Source organism: Rhamphochromis longiceps, linkage group LG14, assembly GCF_057381845.1.
Source record: "Rhamphochromis longiceps isolate RC_006_pf linkage group LG14, R_longiceps_female_GT1.1, whole genome shotgun sequence".
Lineage (NCBI taxonomy): Eukaryota > Metazoa > Chordata > Actinopteri > Cichliformes > Cichlidae > Rhamphochromis > Rhamphochromis longiceps.
The window spans coordinates 40,062,104-40,085,520 of record NC_140570.1 but is presented as its reverse complement, the minus strand read 5'-3'; the positions used below and the strand labels follow the sequence as shown (position 1 = coordinate 40,085,520).

Here is a 23,417-nt window from a genome sequence, read left to right as displayed (position 1 = left end):
TTTTCGGGCCTCCGCTTTTTTTCTGTTGGCTATAACGGGCCACATTTGAGCATACAGAGTAAGCAAATATGTACTTGTAATGTGCTCAGATAATTTCAATAAGTGCTTACAGAAAGAAAATTAATGTAGCCTCTAACTGCAATTGATTTACATCGGACAAACAGACCAAGCACTATGGCTCATAATACAATTACACCTTACCTGTTTGGACTATATTTTTATATTTCATTTTTACTTGCTGCCAGGCACGTTTGGGGCCTGTTGGGTTGCACCTGCGCTCACATCACATCACAAAATAAAATGTATAAAATAACAAATAAAATAACATATGATAAAATAACGTGTTAAATGGGTGGAAATCCCTCGATCAATGTTTAAATTAACACTCACGCATTGACTCTGTCGGCTATGTTTTGCCATGCATGCTTTTGCAGCTGTGGCTGTGTTACTTTTTTCCGCGGAATTTGCATGTTATCGGCATATGCTGCCATCAGAATTTCGGCCTCAAGCGCTATGAAATACATTGACCGCGCCTTCTTTCCCTCCGTCTCCATGGTGACTCGCTTAATCTGTGCTCCGCTTATCAGGGCTTTATGTATCCTCGTCCGCGCGCTTCACTTGGGGTTAAAGCAACTCCGCGTTGATTGAACTAATTGTTATCAGCCTTTCTGAAACGGAATATTCCGAGTTGGACAGTTCGGGGTTACTCAACCGTGAGTGTCGTTTTTCACTCTGAGTTTTCCAAACCGGCTTCCTGAAACAGGGCCCTGAGCAGACATGCGCAGATAAACAAACGCTCTGCATCAGGAGGAGGGGGCGTAGTCTGGAGGGTCCTGAAGGAGCAGGCAGGTAAATGACAGAGCACGGTGAAGTCTCACCTGTGAATCAGGGACTGTGTTAGCCCCGCCCACACGAACAAAGTTAATTTTATATTTTTTATATTTTCTTATATTTTTAAAAGAGTTTTTTCTTTTTTTCTTATTTTTAGACTCAAAATTTTCATTTAATTTTCTTACTTTAAATATTTCTCCTGTTTTTTTGTTTTTAACTGTCATTTAAATTATTATCTCCTTTGTTTTATTTTACTTTTTATAATTTACTTGAGCGCTTGTCTTGTGAGTAGTTTTACCTTCAGGAGATATTTCGCTTTGTCATATTGATAATAAAATGTTGAAATTATCCCCCCGGTGTAAGTAAAGTGTGTTTCAGTGTAAATGTGACACCTGAGCTGGTTTAGTGTTTTGGGGGCTGCAGTCTGCTGCCTTCTGTTAGCGTGTGACAGCTGAACAGCTGTGAGCTGCTGTGAGGCAAATGGAGGAGTCATAAAGCTCTGCGGCAGCCTCGGCGTTCCCAGGTTCACACCTCCACACTGAGCTGTGGGAAGTCTGAGTGGAAGCACATTTAGGTCCCAAACCTCCCAGCCTGCACTCAGAAACGAGCCGCGGCTCAGATCAGTGCAAACGAAGCCAGACTTTGTGTTTGTGAACATTTCGACCACATCACGTGTTCTTCGTCGTCTGTCTGCCCTTTTATCTCCGCTCTTATGCGAGCTTTCTCAGATCGGGGAATCAAACGAGCAGCTCAGGGTCCAGTCTGGCCCACTGGAGCTTTTGCAGTGTCAAAAATGCAGCAAACTCTTGAATTCTTTCAGCTTTCTCAGAAAAACACAGCACAGTACCTGCTGAGGCGATGACAGCGTGGGTGGAGAGACTGTTGGAACGTCTGTAGATATGTGATCATTAAATGTGAACTTTTACTTCTTATGGAAGTTTGACTCCTGGAAGCCTCAGACGTTGAGTCATGGCAGTGAGTTTGGGATGAAAAATGAAGCTGTTATTAATCAGGTGGTCCTTCCATAATCTGATGGTTCTTTCTGTGTTTGTGAGTCCATCAGTTTTAACAAAGGTCTCCAACACCACTGGCTGACCTACAGCCCAAACCACGACAGAGCCTCCACCGCAGCTGGCTGCAGACTGACTGCTGAGCCTCTCTCCTGACCATGATGTGCACCCATTTCTCCATCAGACCCGTTCCTCTGATCTTCAGCCCAGTTCTTGTGTCATTTTCATATCTCCAGCCTTTCCTTCAGTTTCCTTTCATTAAGCACGGCTTCCTGACAGCTGCCCATCCACTGAGGCTTCAGTGAGCAGTAGATGATCGTCTCTCAGGTTCTGCTGTAGAGTTTTTATAAACAGGTGACCGTCACAGATTTGTTGTTTAATTAAAGTTAAACCTCCAACATTTGGAAGATGATCTTTGATGAGTCTTTTTTGTGGGTGCGTTTTTAGCATGAGCGTTTTTCATCATCTGGGAACATCTGGGAGTTCATTAACGGTTTAATCTCACGGTCTGAATGACGTCACCAGAAATGATCACAAACTGATCAGCTGTATTGATCTGTGAAAGAAAACCTATGGACCTGATGGTTTCTGTTTAAGATGGAAGCGCCACAACTTAAAAAGGACACACGCACACACACATGCACGTGGAGCGGCGGATTTGGGCGCGCGCTCGCTCACCTCACTGCCTGTTTGCAGGTGGGCACTCTCACAACATCATGTGCTCGTTGTGTCCACGTTTATTTTAAAGCAGCGGTCTCCAACCTTTTTTGCGCCGCGGACCGGTTTATGCCCGACAATATTTTCACGGACCGGCCTTTAAGATAAATACAACAAAATAAAACTAGTACCGGTACCGAAAAAAAGAAAATTTATTCATAACACACGTGAAAAGACCCAGGAAAACCGAGTTAACGATAAAAACGATAACAAAATAACGCTGAAAACCCTGAAAACCATACATTTCACACCTGAGCCTCAACTCTCGCGGCCCGGTACCAAACGACTCACGGGCCGGTACCGGTCCGAGGCCCGGGGGTTGGGGACCGCTGGTTTAAAGCAAATCAGGACATTTCCAGCATTTCAAGCAGGAACCAGCAAATAGTCGGTGTCGGCATGATCACACCTTCCTGCATCAGTCAGCAGATGGAAGGAGGGGGGCTGATGCTCACCATTAAAATGGAAATGAACTTTCCATTTCTGGTGTGAAACGAGCCTCACCTGGCCGTCAAACACTAATCAGCTAGTTAACCAATCACAGGTCTCTGCAAATGAGTCTGAACTTCAGTCACATCGTTTCTGAGTTCAAATCCTCAGCGGTGGTGCACCGACGGAAAACTACATCAAATCTTGTCATCGTGGATCTCACGTCACGTGCACAGAGACGACAATCAAAGCTTCATTTTTACTGAGAACATTTCAGAAGAACAGATTGTTGCTGTTGTTATGAAATCATGCTTTTGTGTTCCTTTATGAATGTCGGTGCTACATTTAAGAACACAGCGTGCATTCGTGCTTTATGTGCATCAGTTTGCATCAGCAGGAAGTTAAATCTCAGACTTGGAGAACAGGACTGAGAATTGAAACAAGCTCCTGGATCCTGCAGATCTGGATCTGTGTCACGAGTCTGACAGAGCATCAAATGTGATGAGTTTGAGCTGAGGAGCTGTGCTGGCGGGTTGTTTTAATCACACTGAACTAAATGTAGAAAAACACTCATTTTTCTCTGCCGCTCATTATAAACGGACCGGTCATTAAATGTGAACTTTTCCGGGATGGTACTGGTTTCACACCAAAGTAAAAGAATCTGGAGCTATTTTTGTTATTATGCAGCAACTTGAGATTTCAGGGCCCACCTGTGGTTAAATGAACCGCCCCTGCTCTGTGAAGTCAGCCCGCGGTTTCCTTATTTAATCCTGTAATCTGTAAAAACAGACTTTTTAAACCACTCCATCCTCAGCAAACGGCAGCATGTGGGGGGGCTCATCACCCACTCTGGAGAAATGAAGATCTGCTTTAGTTTGTGTTTGACTTTCTATTTAATCTGTTTGCCTTAAACCCCGAGCAGCCCACAGCTCCCACTGCACAAACTGCAAGAAAGTGGAAAGTTACTGCTTCAATTATTTAAAGACGGCCACCTCCCCTTTGCTAAGAGTCCAAAGTAGAGTTTATGAGAGGGATTTATTATGTCTAATATATTTCCAGTTGAGTTTGGCAGGACTCTGTGTGTATTTGCACTTTATGAGCAGTTAGGAGGGTCAAATATTTGGAATCTGAATGGCAAAGTGTTCCAAATATGCTATTTATACATTTGAAGAGAAAACATATTTACAGGTTCTGGGCACCACGGGGCTCCTGCTGTAACGCCAACAAAAAGCACATTTCTCACGTTCGGCCCAGCACCGGCCTCATTTTCCGTACATTAAACGTATACAGCAGCGCTGCACGTTCTATTAAAACTCGGCACGAAGGCTTCTGCGAAGCCCGAGGAGCAGCCAGAAGATCAAAAGCATCCCGGCCGTGTCCTCCTCTGTCCAACGCGCTCAATAACAGCGTGTTTCAGATGCATTTGTTAGAGGGAAGCATCCTGAACCAGCGGAATCTCATTAAAAGAGAGAAAATTCAAAGCTTGTAAACAGCGAAGGGAAAACTATAAAACCTAAAATGATTCACATTATGAGCCTGAAACGCCAAAGAGTCCACCGATTTACACTTTAAAAAGACCGAACAAAAACAGGAAAATCCACACATCACACTGGTCGGTTTGATTTATTCTGGGTTTATTACCAATGGTGAGTTTACATCACATGCATATTGAGACGAATGATCTCTGGACTCGTTGCTCTGGAGAAAGAATAAAACTCAGAGGCCTCGGAGGGCGGCGATCGTCGGTTTATCTGCAGCAGATCTGACTGAAAGTCTTTTTTTCCTAAATGAGTGTAAAGCAGAAATGCAGCACGTCGTCCTCTTTGTAAAACACGCTGCTGTTTAAAGCCAAGAACGAGCCACCGCATCAGACTCGTGTACAGCGCTGTGCACAGGTCTTACGCCTCTCCTCTAATCTTTATATTCTGCAGGAAAATGAGAACCAAGTGCAGCGATTTATTGAAACACGGTCTCTATGAGGCAGAAACAGGTGACAGTATTTGAGTGGACACCTTTATTCTCCAGCACAGGCTGTAAAATCTCTCCAGGCTTCTTGAAGGACACGCAAAGCTCTTCTGTTCTTGTTCTGCTCTGCCGGGATGATCCCACACTGCTTCAGTAATGCTACGCTGCAGGAGGCTCCACTGTGCGCTTTCACTGCGTTGGGATCATTGTCAGGCTTTGCAGAAGGATCAAATTCAGTCTGATGGTACTTTGTTAAAACTGATGAATCGAACGTCACTGACTGAAATCCAGACCCAGCCTCCACTGTGGCCTCACTGTTGGACCTCCTCTGTACATATCGCCAAAGATTTGGACTCATCGCTCCCTCTGACCTGTTGTTACCGAGTTTCAGTCCAGTTCTTGTGTAGTTTGGATGGTTCAGCTGAAGGCCCCGTGATTTTTAGGCTGAACACTTGTTGTTTTGTCCGCCACTTGTCCAGTTTCCTCACATTTTTTAAGGACACACTGCACACCGTGCGAGATCCGCCAGGTTTTCTGCTAATAGTTCAGAGAATCCATTGTTGGTCCAAAAATGACATTTTATGACAAACTACTATCTTCAGGATTTTTCACAGATTCAACTAAAGAAACTAGAATAAATCATCGGTTTGTGTGACAGGCTGCTTTCATCAAAGATAAACTTTAAGATGGATTCTGGCAAGTCGTTATGTGCAGAGACATAACGACTTTACCTCGGAGCCTTTATGATGCCTGAGTGATGAGGTCAGAGTTAAATGGAAACAAAGAAAAACGTCTGAAAATGGTCAGGTACGAGGACTGGACTGGAAACAAGGGAAGACTGAAGGATCTTCAGAAAGCTGGAGGAGGATTCTTTGTGAAAAATGACAAGTCTGACTGCTTGGAAGCAAAATAGGGAGAAATGAGGGGTTGCTTAAGGCTACGTCCACACGTACACGGGTATTTTTGAAAACTGAGATTTTCCGTTTTCGTTTTAAAAAAATAATCCCGTCCACACATAAAGGCAGAAATGAAGGAAAACGCTGCTATGAACATGCCAAAGCAGCAGGTGGCGCTAGATTCCTAGCCGTGCAGAAATGTTGGCCAATCAGAAGTCTAGAAGCCTCGGTGGGAAAAAGTAAACAAAGCTGGGGCATAGAAGCAGAACCGAGTCGTATGTGTGGAGGGACAGTAACTGTGTGTATATGTGAGCATTTAAACACTGCAGAGAGTAACAGTAACAGTATTGTAGAAATTCATTTCACCGAAACAATAACGTGGCGCACAGTGTGACGTCAAAAAAGGCGCACACCTTTGACGCTGCGTTTTCTGCGTTTTTTTCGTCCACACGTAAATGCAAAAACGGAGTTTTCAAAAATATCCACCCTGACCGGAGTTTTTAGAAATCTTCGTTTTCAGTGACCAAAAACGCCGTTTACGTGTGGACGAAAGGTGCAAACGCATAGAAAAATCTGCGTTTTCAAAAATGCCCGGGTACGTGTGGACGTAGCCTGAGACTTCTGCACAACTGTGTACAGCACAGGAACCAGGCGTGGCTCGGCATGCATCTTTGGTAGCTTCGTCACGTTGAGGTGATCTCTGTGGATCGATCACATGTTCAGTCAGGGTGGCAGGTCGGGTCAACACTTCAGGCTCTCTGACGTGTTCCTTGAGGTGCTCCCGAACACGTCTGCTGGTGGCCTAATATTGCCGAGCTATGCAAGCTAACGTGATCTAGTTTGATCTAATGAAGCCCTCATAGGACCAGACCAGGTGAGCCATCCCGAGCCAAACACTGTCGCCAAGATTTCCTCCACTCCTCCAACACAGTCTGTTGTTCTTCCTCAGAGTCACGTCTCACACACCAGGATGTGCTCACACAGACAGAACATCACAAGACCTCATCCCTCTCGCTGTTACGTCCTGGACGCATATTCGTCTACGCCACGGCGGCCGACGCCGCTTGGCGCTCTGACATATTCACCAAACTCTCATAAATGCTACTTATCGTTTATTTGCATCATTATAAACAATATTCATGATGTGACGTTCGCCTCCAACAGCACAGTCTGAGACACACACACAGGAACAGAAAATAAAATACACATTCTCAAAGTGTGGCAGATGACAGCTGATCTCAGGTCAGATCCAGTGAGCGGCGATGCGACTGGAGCTGGAGTGGCGACGGCAGCGCTGATTCCCGATCAGCCTCCAACCACCAGCAACCAGAGTTTAGACCGACCTGGATCCTCTCCATCAGAAGCTTAAAAATGCATCAGGTGTCACAAAGATGAGGCCCCACCTCCACAAAAACCAGGAAGTGCAAGGCCAGTTAAAGTCCTAGCTCCGGTCCAGCGCAACAGCCCCGCCCACTGAGACGTCCGTGACGGCGGAGACCATTCGCCTGCAGCACACGGGTCTCTCTCCTCCTCTCTCTCACCTCACCTTGGACGAGTGATAGGTGGAAAGCGAGCAGGGGAGGGGGTGGGGCTCATTGCTGCTTGGAGCGCCAAAACCGCGAGGCGATGGAGCCGATCGAGAGTCCCTGTTTCTTCTGCTGGGAGAGCTCGGACAGACGCTGCTCCTCCTCCTGACGGGCAGAGAAAACAGAGTCAAAGCCATTTCAGGTGAAACCTGTGACAGGTGCGTTTGATTTCTCCTCCTACCTGTGCCAGCTGAGCCTGTCGGCGCTTGAAGGCCTCGATGGGGTCTTCCTCCAGCGCGTAGTTCTCCAACACCGAACGCACATCGTCCACGCCGCTCATAGCGATGGCTGATGGAGAGGAGGAGACGGAGGAGGTGAAACAACAACAGACAGGAAACACGGGAAGGTCAACCAATCAAATATGAGCTTAGTGACAGTAGAGGGATGCACTGACGAACACAAGAAGCAGACGTCAACTACAAAAACAAATTAAGTTAAGGAACGCCTCGCCGTGCGTCTTACTCTTGAGGAAGTTGGCGAGGTCGTAGAGCGTTCGGTCCTCAGAGTTTCCGTCCCATTTCTTCAGAGCCAGGCCGTTGAAAGGCTGCAGGCTGAACGCCTCCCGCTTACAGTCCACCACGATGACCTTACTGCTGTCGCGGTTCAGACACGACACATCCTAAAAGACACACACACACACACACACACACACACACACACACACACACGTTTACTCTCCTGCTGCAGATAAAATCACTAATTCGATGACTGATGAGGTAAACGCCCCTCCATCACTCCAGCCCGACTAAAGTTGACACTGGTGATCTTTCATGCCTCATCAAATAAGAGACTCCATTACCTTAATGACCCTTAAGGTAACACTTGCTAGCCCCAGCTGGGGTGTGTGTGTGTGTGTGTGTGTGTGTGTGTGTGTGTGTGTGTGTGTGTGTGTGTGTGTGTGTGTGTGTGTGTGTGTGTGTGTGTATTCATATCTTTGTAGGGACCAAAAATTGGAAATCCTCACGAGTCTGAAGGTATTTTTCAGACTCAGGATGTGGTTTTAGTGTCAGGGTTACAACTGGGTTATGGTTGGGTTTAGGCTCAGGGTTAGGCATTCACTTTTGATGGTTAGGGTAAAGGGCGAGGGGAAGCATTATTTCAATTAGATGTCTCCACAAGAAATGAATACCCGACGTGTGTGTGAGTGAGACAGATGGAGAGGGACTGTCTGCGGCCCAATCATCCTCCACGTCCTCACAGCTGATGAAAGAAGGCCGCCGTTCTCCTTCACGTTGTGTTTGTGTGAAGGAATCAAGCTGCCACTGAAGAATCGGACCTTCTCAGTCTTTTACGCCATTGTGGAGGAATTTTGGATCTCTGCAGCTGAGGACAAACCTCTCCACATTGGTATCATCCATTTGAAGGACGCTGTTACAGATGTGGTTTATTGAGCCTTTGTAAACCTCAGTTAAGGAAATTGCCTCGTAGCCCTCCCTCAGCAGACGCTTCTCTAAGATCACTGCTGATTGCAGACCTGCAAACTGCCCAAACCTCTGCTTTTATAGGGAAGCTTGAGCTTTCAGATGATCGGTTAATCAGTGCATTTGATAGTCGACACCTGGCTGCTCCTTTCCCTCTTCCACATATTGTTTGTGCATTTGAAGCGCCTTGAGGCGACTTTTGTTGTGATTTGGCGCTATATAAATAAAATTGAATTGAACATTTCGTCTTCGTTTCAGGTACATGAATAATGACTATGAATATAAGTGACGTAGAGAAGATGCAATAGAGCAACATGGCGTGGACGTCTGACAACGACGGTCTCTGATCTTAATTAGAGCTCTTATGATGCCATGTGACCAATAAAAGCCGTCCGAAGCCTGTCATGCTGAATGTTCTAAATACGCGTCGATTCAAACTGTGAAACACTGGCTTCACTCTAGAACAGCAGCTGGACGGGACTAAAGCAGGACTTTGCTCCAGGTTGGGGGTTAACTCTAACACACACAGAGTTACGTCAATGAAAGGTCGCGCCCCGACAACTTCCCCGGCACCGCACTTCTCCGTCTTTGTATGAAAATTCCTCTCGTCAAATCTGCCGTGCGATGTTATTGGCAGGCGCCATCTGTGGCTGCCCTCTCCGTTGGGAGATTAGAAATAGGAATGACATCTACTGCTGTGCAGCGTCCAGCAGAGGAAACTTTGCCGTCACAGAAGCTCACGAACACCAGCGTGACTCCCTCCTGCGAGACCCTCGGCTCATGTTCTCAGCAAATTGGGCAGCAGCATTTTTACAGAGTCGGTGAAGTGCTAAGAAATGCTGCACACACTCACAAATACAGTTTAGGTAAATGTATTATGTACTGTACTGCAAGCTGACAGTAAGATTCTACTTATCCCAATCATATCAGAGCCTGACTCCGCCCACTGCATGGTCTTGAAAAAGACCAAAACAGTAGAGTAGTAGTAGTAGAGAACACCATGAGAACGTTAAAGGGTGAAGTGTGGGCGTTGATCGTATATACCGGGACAATCGCACATACCTGTATAAAAGAACAGGTATGTGCATTATGCAGGACATCGTTGTTTTAACAACCCTGAAAATGGCAAAGACACGCTTACGAAGCACAGTTTAAACTGAAGGCCATCAGCTACGCGGAGGAACATGGAAATCGAGCAGCGGCGAGAGAATTTAAGATTAACGAATCGATGGTTCGCAAATGGAGGAAGCTGGAAAACAAGCTCCGGCAGGTCAAGAAAACGCAGCTGAGTTTCCGCGGACATAAGGCGAGGTGGCTCGAGTTGGAGGAAAGACTCGAGCGGTGGATCATCGAGCAAAGAGCGAGCGGGAGAAGCGTTTCGACGGTCACCATTAGGCTAAAAGCAGTTTCACTAGCTGAAGAGATGAACATTGAACATTTCCAAGGAGGTCCGTCTTGGTGCTTTCGTTTTATGAAACGGTGCCATTTTTCCATCAGGACCGGGACTACGGTAGCGCAGCAACTTCCAGCGGATTATAAGGAAAAGCTGGCCATCTTCCGCTCCTACTGCAGCAAACACATCGGCGACAAAAACATCCAGCCCAGCCACATCACTAACATGGACGAGGTCCCGCTCACTTTTGACATCCCGGTGAGTCACACTGTGGAGAAGAAGGGGACCAGCACGGTAGCGATACGCACAACGGGGTATGAAAAGTCTTCTTTCACTGTTGTGCTTGGCTGCCATGCTAATGGACAGAAACTGCCGCCTATGGTGATTTTTAAGAGAAAGACTTTGCCTAAAGAGAAGTTTCCAGCAGAAATCATCATTAAGGCAAATGAAAAGGGCTGGATGGATGAGGAAACGATGAAAGACTGGCTGAGGGAGGTGTATGTAAGGAGACCAGGTGGTTTTTTCCACGCATCACCATCGCTGTTGATCTGTGACTCTATGCGTGCCCATCTCACAGCCGATGTGAAAAAAACTAGTGAAACAAAGGAACTGTGAGCTTGCTGTCATTCCGGGAGGCCTGACAAAGGAACTCCAACCGCTGGACATCGGTGTGAACCGGCCGTTCAAAGTAAGGCTGCGAGCGGCCTGGGAGCGATGGATGACCGATGGAGACCACAGTTTCACTAAGAGTGGAAGGCAGCGCCGGGCGAGTTATGCCACAATTTGCCAATGGATTGTAGATGCTTGGGCTAACATGTCTGCTGGCACTGTTGTTCGAGCTTTCGCAAAAGCCGGCATCGTTTCCGAGGAGCCGCACGGCACGGAAAGTGACTCTGACGGTGAAGACAGTGAACCTGGCATGTTTGATGGAGATTTAGCGCAGCTGTTCAATTCAGACACAGAGGATGAGGACTTCGATGGGTTTGATTGATGATAAAAACGTGAGTACCAAACTTTGTTTTGCTCCTGCTTTATTTTTAAATACGCACACTTGTATGCTTGTGTGTTGTTGATGATGACGATTACCGGCAATAGAAATGTGAGTAAGGTACCGAATTCAGGTTTGCTCCCGCTTTATTTTTAAATACGCATACGGTACTTGTATGCGCCCTATGGTCCAGTGCTCCTTATGTGTGTGTTAAATACAGTAAGGGCACACATAACTGAGACTGCGCCTTTTAGCACAGTGCGCCTTATGGTCGTGAAAATACGGTATTTGATTAAGATTAAGTGACTGTGGATGTTTGAGTGAACGTCACGGTCAAGAAACCAGTTTGATGATCTGAGTTTGTAACGTGGTGATTTATTCTGCAGCCACTCAGGCTGTGGAGTTTGAACGATGCTCGGCTGGTACTGAGGAGAGAAAAGTCCACCAAGGAAATAACCCCCACACCATCACACCAGCAGCCTGAACTGGTGACACAGGCACGATGGATCCATGCTTTCATGATGTTTAGCCACATTCTGACCAGGTTTGTCTTTCCAGTCTTCTGCTGCCCAGTTTTGGTGAGTCTGTGTGAGCCGTCGTCTCATTTTCCTGTTCGTAGCTGACAGGAGTGACACTCATTGTGGTCTTCTGCTGCTGTAGCCCAGCTCGAAGCGCTCTGTCCATTCTCCTCTGACCTCTGGTATCAACAAGTCATTTTCTCGCGGAGAACTCCTGCTCATAGGACATTTTCGAATTGGACCGTTTTCTGTAAACTCAGATGGTTGGTGGAAGAATCCCAGCAGATTAGCAGTTTCTGCACCGTGCCATGTTCAAAGTCACTAAAATCACATTTCTTTCCCATTCTGGTGCTCAGTCTGAACTTCAGCAGGTCTTCCTGGGCGTGGTTATATGCTCTACATCTTTAACCATAACTATTGTTGCAGTTCATTACTGCCTTTTGTAAACTGTATTTATTCTTTTTAACTGTATTGCTTATTGCACTGTAGAGGCTGGTGAGAAACAGTATTTCGTTTCAGGCTGGGCAACTCCATACAAAATGAAAAACTTGTTGAGTCTACATGTGACTGGCTGATTAAATATTTACTGAAACAATAAAATATCCTTGAAATTCAAAAAGTAAGCCTTAAGTTTATTATTTAACTCTGTGCTTAAAGATGTTACTCTGAGCAGCTCTTTGTGGTTTCATTGGGATATTGTCTGAGTTAATGAGTGAAATGTACTTTATATTAATGTTAAATGTATTCTGAGTTTGTTATAACAGATTAAGGTCATTTTTAGAGTGAGAAGCGTGCACATGTACGTGAACCAATACAAGAGTTGGGATCCCTTCAGTGTGTTTTAGTGTCTGCAGACCTCCTGATTTGGGGTTTTGCATATATAAACTAAACATCAGGCTTAAAATGAATGATTTAAAAATAACAAAGTTAATCCAACTGTTGCGTTTCTTATCCAGCCAACAAACAATAAGACGTCTGATCCACTTCAGGCCAGCAGCCGACGCTCGGATGCAGGCCAGCCAACAATAGGCAGAGGAAGGGTTAACGCTGAGGTAATTATCTCATTGTGGTGTTAGTTTAATATTCCTGAAGGAATATCAGACAGTGGAGAATAAAACAGCTGGTAGAACAGGATCAGTATGCCTGACTCTGTGAAATAAAAAGACAACCATTGTTTTTCCAACTCAGCGGTCAAGCATCCATGCAGAGCAGCTTTGCTCATTTTTAGGTGCGGAATAAGAAAAAAAAAGCTAAAATAATAACTAATGTAGACGATGCACAGATATAATTACATTTTTAAGTTTTATTTAAAAAGCACCACGCACCGCCAAGGTGCTCGTTACTGTAAGGTAAATATCCTTAATGATACAAAGAGAACCCAAACAGTCAGATGATCCCTGTGGAGCAAGCACTTGGCGACAGTGGGAAGAAAAAAAACCCTTTTAACAGGAAGAAACCTCACAATCCAACTGACAAACGAAAGAGCATCCATACAGACTGATCGGTGCTAAATATTTCCCCTAAATCTGAGGGACTCGGAAAAAACTGGAACCAAAACCGGAAAATTAGCCAAAATGCATTTTTTGAAGTTTTGTCCAGTTACAGAAAAGAAAACAGACTTCAGATTGTGACTCTGTGATGTCTGTTTGAAGCCTGATGGTGTTGGTTTGGATCAAACTCGTCCACGGCTGCTAAAAGCACAGCCACAGGCATCATTAAACAACTGTTTTAATTTCACAGGGACTTAATAACTTTCTCTTGTTGCCATATACAGCACTTTAACTCTCTCTCAGCATCTGTTGCATTCAGCCTGTCTTGGCATTATGGAGATGAGCTGGTAAAGTGTGTCTTTGCTCTGGGAAGTAGGTTAAACCAGCTCCTTCCAGCCTCCACCCAGCTCTCTAATGCACAGAGATGGCAGTTGGAGGGAGACAGAAGGAGGAGGAGGACGAAGAAAGTGGGGTGAGGGAGGGTGAAAGGGAGGTGACATAAGAGGAAGAGGGGAGAAAGGAAGCAGAAGGTTAATGAGGCCTGAGAGGGGGAGCGAGGGGAGGAGAAATCAATTTGTGCAGCAGAAGGCGAACATGGAGAGAGGACGGGGGGGGGGGGGGGGGGGGTGACGCAGCACCGCCGAGCTGCTGTAGCAGAGTTTAGAAACTTAAACTTCCTGCTCACGGTTTCATCTTCTGGAAGTAGCTGGAAAGTAAAAGTTTGGGCACCAAACCTGATCAGGCAGTAGTAGTGGATTATCGATTAGTTTGGTCTGGTGGTGCAACAGAGGAGAAACTGCAAATGGTACAAAATGGAGCAGCACGAATGCTTCTTTGTTGTGCGCATAGAACAGATGTTGTTAACTGTAAACTTCATGCTTCACTTGGATTTATCTGAAATATATCTGCTCAGATTCTTTCTGTATTTTGTTTAGAAAATGCGTTTCAGTATATTTATAATTGAGCCATTTGTTAACTTTGTAATATACTGTATTATTTAATTGGTTCAGTCTGTTACTGTCTTAGAGCAGGGGTCTCAAACTCGTGGCCCACGTCACGCCTAGAAAAGAATCATCTTTATTATCCCACGGATAAGAAATCTCGGTTACAGAGCTCTTACAGCACGGGAAAATAAAATATAAAAGGAAGACACAAGGTGGTCCTATAAACATAAGCAACCAAAGTTTGTATATACAGGTAACAATGTACAGAATATGTATAGAAAAATTGAGAAAATTGTACAGAGATTTGTATGAAATGTACCGTAAACAAACAAGCTGGTGAGTAAGACGACCAAAGCATGTTAAGCTGCGTCACAGAGTCTGACAGCTGCTGTAATGACCTCCTTCCTACTGCTGAACGAGCTGCTCGGTGTTCAGTCTCATGCAGGGGTGGGAGGTGATGTCCGTGATGGATGTTAGCTTAGACAACATCCTCCCCAGCCTGCTCGATGGACCTCAGCGGACAGTCCAGGACAGAGCTGGCCCTCCTGACCAGTTTGAGTTCCCCCCGTCCCTCTCTGCCACTCCACCATGACAGCAGACCACAGCATAGAAAATCGCAGATGTAAATGTTATCAGCGTTTACCCGACACTGATAACATGATAACACACGCCAACGACAGGAGGCATCGTTGTGCATGTTTGACTGCTGCAGGTAACAAGGATCAGAAACTAAACGAGCACAGCACCCTGACCTCACCTGGAGCAGAGCACCTCTATAGAAGAACCGGTCAACTACCCATAAACTACACAGTACGGACACCTCAGCGTTTTAATTAATGAAGGAAGACAAAATGAACAAAGACTATGTTAGTTGGACGTGTTTCACTGTTAACAGTCGACTTAAGAAGCGAACGAGATGCTTTGGGATGATTTTAGTTAAACTCGCCACGCCCCGCCCTTCACAGAGGGGGCGCTGTCTCGTTTTAAAATTTACATTGTGAGATTATAATATTATCTTATGCCACGTTATGCCCCCGATTAATGATTGTGAAATTATTATGTAGGTTTAGTTTGCATTATTCTCCTGAATTAGAGAAGGTGAAACTATTACTGATCGGTATTACATCAGACTGCTGATTTATTGTGAATGAATGATATTGTTTATGATGCATTATACTGCTGAGTTATAAGAAATGCTGTTTTCAGAGTCAGGATTTTGCTTTTTCTGATAGCGGAGGAGTCAGAGCACATTCCACGGGAGCTTCACTCCTGCTGTTGTTAAAGGCAGACGAAATAGGGAGCCAAGGCCATAAGTCAGGCTCGCTAGGAGTTAGTGAATGATTAGGCTTTTACGACTAGGTGGGGGTCAATGGTGGCTATAAGAGTTTGAGTAATGCTCCACCATTTGGAGATCGATGCAGTCGGTGGGCAGTGTTCATCTCCCCACGCGTGTGTTCATTAAAACCATTGTTTGACCGAAGCTCTTCTGGGCCAGTGTTGTGTTTGTGCTCACCCTCAATATCTGAACCCGTAACAACATCCATCCAGAAATCAGCACTAAAGATCGTTTAACACATGAATAAAGTTATCCAACACAAGCTGAACACTTCTTTAACTGAATCTAAAACTTTTTATTATTAAAATGTAAAAGAAATTTAGGATTTTTTGAGCCACAGATTCAAACTGATGTGAAACATGAGATTATTCAAGAGCAAAGGTTTGTTGGTCAAAAACACCTTTAAATGTATGTTAGTGTCCTTTAAGTCAACATTTCTGTCATGTCAGGCTGACATAACACCACACAGACGAGCACCTCAGCAGTAACCAACCACACACACACACACACACACACACACACACACACCTACCTTGATATGATGTCCCTCCACGTAACGCGTTGCATCTCTGAAGAGACGGTACATGACGAAACCCTGAGGGTCGATGCTGTCGATCAGAGGATACGCCGTCTGCACACGAAAGGAAGCACAAAGCATGGATGCAAAGAGCTGATTTAATGTGTCGTCACGCCTCAGATTAGTAAATAAGACAGAAACACGCTCCTCTCCCCCCACGTGAGTTCAAAGTGGTACGATCCCATTAAAGAGGGCCAGCCCGTGTGGGAACAGCAGGAGAGGGAACTGTAAGCCGTCTCTATGAGCAGCTGCTGAAACACTCACCATGCCGGTCTCTGCGGTGAAGACGACGATCTCGTAGAGCGGCGCCACCTGCTGGAACAGGTAATCAATGCCCGGACGTTTCTTAAAGCGCCAACCTGTTGCCAACTGCAGAGAGAAAGAGCAGCTGTTTAAACACATCTGGATTGAAGCGTAGGGTTTCCAGCTGCTGCTCATCATGAACAAAGTCCTGCAGCTTTTCCTGCACTTTGGTGGACGCGAGCAGTTTGCTTCCCTTTCTGAGTTTCTCTGTTTATCATAATAAAGTTCGATCACATGTTGTTAAGAATACAACACAACACAGTGTCTGCGAGACCAGAAAAGAGTCGTTAATGAAGGTTACATGAATCGTTTTGCAAAAGTATGAAGGCGTGAGGCACCGACAGCTGCAGGAAGGAGATCTGACAGCCACTGTCTGGGCACGCTCAGAGGTCGTGACCTCGTTACTCAGGCTGCTTTCAGTTAAACAGATAAAACAAGCTTTGTCCCATTATCACCTGTGTGTGTGTGTGTGTGTGTGTGTGTGTGTGTGTGTGTGTGTGTGTGTGTGTGTGTAACAGGAAGGAAGGCTGACACGGTCCAGCAGGTGAACGTGTTTGCCTGCTTTAACCGGCGGCAGGTGTTGGCTGCTGCGCACCTGTCAGGTAAGAGGCGTGTTTTACACGAGTGAAAAGGAGCAGACACTGAACGAGCGGACAGGTGGTGGACACGCCTCCAGCACATCCTCCACCTGTCTCTCCTGAACTGTAACCTGTTTGTTAAAGGATCATTTCAGGATTATTCAGTCTTGAGGAGTTCACTGTAGCTCTTTGTGTGTTTCAAGTTTAAGGGAACGAGGACAGGAAACAAGGACAATAAGAGGCCAAACACAAGCTCGCAGCAGCTTTCTAAAAAACAGCAGGTGAGGAGCCCTGGAAGCAGGAAGCTACGTACCACAGCTCTAACTCGGGTTTCTTTGTTGGCGACTAATGGAGTTCATCTCCTGAGACACTGTTTGGCCAAACAATTAATATCCATTCTCTTCCGTTTATGTAATTCAAGGTCACAGGGGAGGAGCCTATCCCAGCTGTCTCAGGGTGGGAGGCGGGGCACACCTTGGCCAGGTCGCAGGTCTGTCACAGGGATAACACAGCATCCATCCCGTTTTGGCTGCAGCAGGTCTCCTTTCTAGAAATCTGGCTAAATGTATTAGACCCTCCAAAACGTGACGATCCAGAGTTGCAGTCTTACACGCCTCTCTCAGCTTCTCACCTCCTGTTTTCCTCCAAAGGCCCATCAGAAAACATCATCTACAGCTACTCTCAGTACCATTGGTTTAGGTGGTCTTGACTCCAAGTCTACTTTATACAGATAAGGTGCTGGGATCAGGGGTATCTGTAACTGACAGATTATAATCTGTGGGGCTGGTTGTAAAGGATCAAATACACCACGCTGTTGCTTTGCTCCGAGTTCACACCTCTGCAGAGCTGACAGAGCACTGACAGAGCATGCTTCTTCTGCCTGCTGATTCCTCACCTTCATAACGTTCTGAAGGAAGTTGGAAAAACTTGACTAATTTAACTTTAACAGTTTTCAGTTCCGTTCAGTTTCAGTGGGATTGCTGCAGTGTTACCCTCCAGCTTCTCATTGGACCATTTATAATCGACAAAGGCTGTAAAGCTCTCGGAGAAGCAGACGTACCGACCACTCCGGGTGCAGCAGGACGTCTGTGAGCTCCAGCACCAGCGTGTAAGGAGGCTGGTAGTACGGCTCCTTCAGAGGGTCGGGGAGCAGCTTCGGGCTCGTGGGCTCGATGATCATCTGACATCATCAACGAGAGACAAACAAAGACGAGGTCACAGAGAGCCTCTAAAAGTCCGAAACAGGTAATGCAATAGTTCAACTGGCTGCCCTAAAGCTGGGTCTACACTTTAATCAGATCTTAATTGTTTGACTCTCATGAAAGTTAGTTCTGGATGTTTCCATGCACCGACGCTGACTGGACTCACCTGTCTGTAGTCCTTAAAGTATTTGTAGGTTCTTCGTAACTGTTGGATGACCGGAGGGTCTGAAAGAAAAGGGAAAAGTGCTCAGTTACATAAGTGAATTGACTGTGAGACGGAGGCTGACGGTGCAGGAGATGATCAAAGAGGAGGCGGGACTCCTCTGTTAGCTGCTTAGAGCCCATTTAAAGCCGACAGATTACCGAAAGTGAGCACAGCTGTAGTTCTAATGGCTTCTGAAAACTACAATTCCCTGAGGGGACGCAAACAGCTGATAAGATCTCAGCGAGTGCGCGTGGAGCTGGACTTCCAGCCAAGCCAAGCCGACGCTGAAGCCGCAGGTCTCCGACAGCTCGGCAAACATCACGTTCAAGTCATCTCCTCAAAAAGCAAACGACCATTGAATACGGAGGGGAAGATCTATTCTGTTGGCTGCGATTCCCTTCTACCAGTTTTGAACAAACCAGCAGTAATTTTGGGGGAAATGAGACATTTTAAGATCTTTTTATTTTCATCTTTTTCTCATTTTTATTTATCGAGGTTCCCACGGGAACCCTGGTAAATAACAGCAAAACACACAGCATCCATGATCTTCTTCATACATTTCTGTGAGATGGCATTGAATGTGATTATTATGTATATACTTGTATTAATTTGGCAATTTTTAAATTCACTTTTAGCTTTAACAAATACTGGAGTAGCAGGAGGAGATCTGATTGGTCAGAATAAAACCCAAAGCTGAGCTGACTGGTTTTTATCAGCGTGGTGATCGGGGAGACGATGCCGAGTCTTCGTGCTAATGACTACTAAATAACAATGACTCCATTTCCCATGGGGTGGTGGGCTCATTACTGCACACCTCTATCCTTCATCTCCCTCTAAACACAAGCACTGAGAGACGCACGCTGTGTTCCCGAGGGACTCAGTCCCCCAGAGTTCATTGCAGGAAGCGAGGGAGCCATCTGCCTGATGTGATGACACGCTGAGGAGGTGGACACACACTGTGTGGAAATATGTACATGTATATATGGTTAATAATTAGAGAGGGGCAGAGCAAAGGAGAGAGTGCATGACTCCAAATTAGAAGGTCAAGCATCCATCCATCAAAACACGGACAGCAAAGATGGAGCTCAGATTCCTTATCGTGTTCCACTCAGCCTGTGAAGACGAGGTCTTCATTCCCACGGCACCGCTCTGCTTTGTGTCATTAACAAGAACAGCAGATCTTTTAAACGAGGACGGGAAGGCAAACAAAGCAAGCTTAGAGCAGGCAGTTTTCAAAATAAAAGACCCTGTGGAGACCTGGATCACTCCGCTCGAGCTCCAGCAGTGAGCCAGTCCTCATTAAAACTTTACAGCAGAAATAAAGGTGTTTACAGCCTAATTTCAGCATTCAGGTCCTGACAGCAGCAGAGAGGCTGACGTTTCCCTACAAGCCAATCACATTTATATTAGAGCTGACTTTTCACTGTTTGGACCACACAGCTGGGCCGTCTCTCATATTCTTGCTTCCTTAATTGGCTTCCAGTGAAATCTGGTATTTATTTGAACATTTATAAATAATGTGCAACACCCTACATGGCTCCTGCTTATATCTCAGATCTCCTCTGATCTTATTCCTGCCTCGCCGACCATCTAATCCACCACGTCCTTTTATATCCACATTTTGAGGTTGGATCACTTTGGAAAAGACTTCCTTCTTCCATCGGAGCTTCATTTTAAACATCACGCTAGCTCAGTTTGTTCTGGTTAGATCCCCTGTACTGTTGTCTGTGTATATGTTGGTAATTCTTCAATGTTTGCTTTTATCCAAATAATAAAATACTGTAACTGTATCCAGATGGCCCCGCCCCTCCCTGAGCCTGGTTCTGTTGGAGGTTTCTTCCTGTTAAAAGGGAGTTTTTCCTTCCCACTGTCGCCAAAGTGCTGCTCATAGGGGGTCATATGATTGTTGGGTTTTTCTCTGTATGTGTTATTGTAGGGTCGACCTTACAATATAAAGACCTTGAGTTGACTGTTGTTGTGATTTGGCGCTATATAAATAAAGTTCAGTTAAAGATGTCCAGAAGTAAACAAGGAGATGACCATGCAGGGGAGACTGACCACATTTAAATCTGGTTTCTGTTTCGATGTATACTCATATACGCATGACATTTACAGACATAAAAAAAAAAAAAAAAAAGACAAAATGCCAACAAATATCCAGAAATATCCACAAAATCGAGAAAAAAGTCCAGACAAAATAACCAGAAAATGAGACCAAAACACCTGCATTAAGATCCTAAGAAGCCCAGAAATAACAGAACAAAAATCAAAACCATGAAATGGCCACAAAGAGACAGACAACAAACTCTAAGACACACAATGACCTGAAAGGAAAGATAAAACCTCCAGTGAGGTTTTTCCTGCTCTGCATGAGCATCTGCAGAAACACGAGTGTTCAGATTATTTGTGACAACAGCTAGATTACACACGGGGGAAAGTAGTGTGTGATGTCAGAGAAGGTATGTCCATCTTTTACATACAGGCTGTGGGGTGCTAGCAAACAGATGGTGTGAGAGTAATGAAATAAAAGAGGAGCGATAATATCCTCGAGGCTGAAGAAGAGGATGTTTACGCGTGCAGGCAGCGTGGGGTGTAAAGCGTGGCTGCTGAGTAACCTGTCCCCTGGGAGCCCCACCAAACACACCAGGAAAAGTGTGTGTGTGTGTGTGTGTGTGTGTGTGTGTGTGTGTGAGAGAGAGAAATCTAGGACGCCAGTGTGCGGGGATATCCTCCACAGAGGGGAGGGGGATTAATCTGGGCTTTTATCATGTTAATGGAGCAGAGGAGAGGTGATGGAGGTGGTGATGGGGGAGGAATCTGTCTTTCTGACAGTTTCTACGACTGAGAGGAGGAAGGTGGTGTTCGAGGCAACACCAGGATGTTAACCACATTTTACTGGATTACACTGGAATTTGTTTCAGTTGTCAAAATGCAGCCAAAGACACACCAAAGACTGGTTTCGCTTCCTAAACGAGAATATTTTCCCTTTCTTGACTTTTCTTTCGTTTATGAGGTGGAAACATGCAACACACTCCAAACACGGCCTATTCTACTGTTTCCAGCTCTGAAACAAGCTGTTTTAGCACCACCTTAGATGACCCTGTCTCTATGACCTCACAAAGATCCAAGAGAAGAGAAAACAATCTGAATCTGAGTGTTAAGAGCAGAGAAGCTCAGTAAGTTTTTACTGTTTCTGAAATAAAAAGGTGGGGGAGGAGGAGGTATGATGAAGGCGACAAAGAGAGGGATAGAGGAGTAAGGGGATGAAGAAAGAGTTAAAGAGGGAGGTGTGTGGAGAGATGGAGGTCTCTGGCCTTAAACAAAAGCCACAGTGAGGACGGGCATCTGCTGCACAACGCCACCTCCTCTTCCTCAGATATCAATCGTTTGCTTTCTCTCCGGGTGACAAACGACGGCACGCTGTGGCCTCTTCAATGTGTTCATACGAGGCCCCCGGGCTGACTGCGAGGGGTTATTAATGCTTCGGCAGCAGGACGCAGTACGAACGTGTCAGGTTCAAACACCACGGAGGGCTCGGCGTGGACAGAAACACGGTTTTTAGGCTTTGAGCGCACAGATCCACCAACGTATGAACAGCAGACATCCAGGGGACATTTTTAGGGCTCAAAGAGCTGCCCACTCACAGTGTCACGATATGAAGCAATGTGAATATGAAGTGCATTCTGGGTAAATGTTGAAGGCTCATATCAGAGTGTGGGACAGGTGGCAGGACGTGAGATTTCCCCCTTTCCACCATCTCCAAGTCTAGTCTGTCGCTCTGAAGGTAAAACTTTGCATTGTGTGTGCGAGGCGTGTCACATGCTGGTTGCTATGGTATCCGACGCTCCTCAGCATCACAGACACAAATGCCGTCACTTGGCACGCGAACAGATTCTGCAGCCAAATGTGTCCCAGAAGTCCCATTCGCACATCCATCGCCTCACTCACCTTCTGCCGCTCCCTGAGGAGGAGGAGGAGGAGGAAGGTAGAATATAAAAGAGGAGTGAGGAGGATGAAAGATGTGGAGGCGCGTCTCCCTGAGGGGTGGTGAACTTTTAGGTTGCTCCCTAAGCTAATCAGGGATCATTTGCCCCTGGTTCCTAAGGTCCCGCAGGTCATGATGTGCATGAATCCACCACTCATCACCATTCTGACATTTCTTCTTCTCCTCGCTGTGAATACATTTACAGCCCCTCAGACCGCATGTGAGAACTAATGATGAAGGTCGGCTCTTCTTCAGCATCTTCAGTGTTCGTCATAACTGATGGTCTGCTGTCAGAGAGCGCCAGCAGCGATTTCTACTCCTGAAGCAAACCGGCTGCAAACACCAACGAGCCGTTTTCTCCTTACAGTCAGTATTAATTAAAACAGCAATAAAGTCCTTCTGCGTGCACAGCTAAACGTGACGCAGATCAGTTTTTGTCCGCTTCCATCTGCCGCGGGTTCGTTTCACGCGGCGACGGCGGCGCTGAAACTGAAGCCGACTGAGCTTTGAAGCCTGCAGACTTCTGTTTCACTTTGTTCTTGCTTTGGTGTATGGATGTGGATTTAGATGCATCTGTGCGGCTAATGCTGTCGTTCACTCTTGTAAAAGGTTTGAATTTTCCTGTTTGAATAAAACGGACAACTTCCAATTTAAAAGTTTAGTTATTTTTTTCCACTATAGATAAAATATCGAATATAAATCTGACAATGATTTGTGCTTTAATCGTGCAGATTAACAGCTTTATGTAGAGACGTTAAACTCTTTTCTCATGTCTGACACACTATTCCGAGGACACGGAGGGAAAATGATTATTACCTCTACAAAACTTTCTATTCTGCACAGAAACTTGAATTAAAAGCAAAGTTTTGTGTATAAAAACAGTTTAAGAGTCAAACTGTTGGTTTAAGAGGATAAAACTGTGACGTGGGGAGCTGTCCACACTGTAAATGAGTGTGTGGTGGACAGCTGTGAGCGTCACATCAGCCCGGATCTAATCCACTCATCAATACTCAGTGTCCCTGAGCTTCAGTCCAACCTCGTCCTTC

At 45.7% G+C, this 23,417-nt stretch overlaps 1 protein-coding gene across 2 annotated transcripts in view; it reads right to left on the bottom strand.

Moving 5' to 3' along the window:
• Window positions 1–6,386: 6,386 nt before the first annotated feature.
• timm50 (translocase of inner mitochondrial membrane 50 homolog (S. cerevisiae)) overlaps window positions 6,387–23,417 on the bottom strand; it is a 29,230-nt gene continuing 12,199 nt past the window's right edge. For both annotated transcript variants that reach the window (XM_085379309.1, XM_085379308.1), the window contains exons 5-11: window positions 18,348–18,406; window positions 18,040–18,159; window positions 16,363–16,467; window positions 16,054–16,152; window positions 7,894–8,050; window positions 7,613–7,719; window positions 6,387–7,536 (exon numbers count right to left, since the gene is read on the bottom strand). In XM_085379309.1, the coding sequence (XP_085235435.1) occupies window positions 7,438–7,536; window positions 7,613–7,719; window positions 7,894–8,050; window positions 16,054–16,152; window positions 16,363–16,467; window positions 18,040–18,159; window positions 18,348–18,406 (746 nt within the window). In that variant the 3' untranslated portion in view covers window positions 6,387–7,437. The remainder of the gene's footprint in view (window positions 7,537–7,612; window positions 7,720–7,893; window positions 8,051–16,053; window positions 16,153–16,362; window positions 16,468–18,039; window positions 18,160–18,347; window positions 18,407–23,417) is intronic.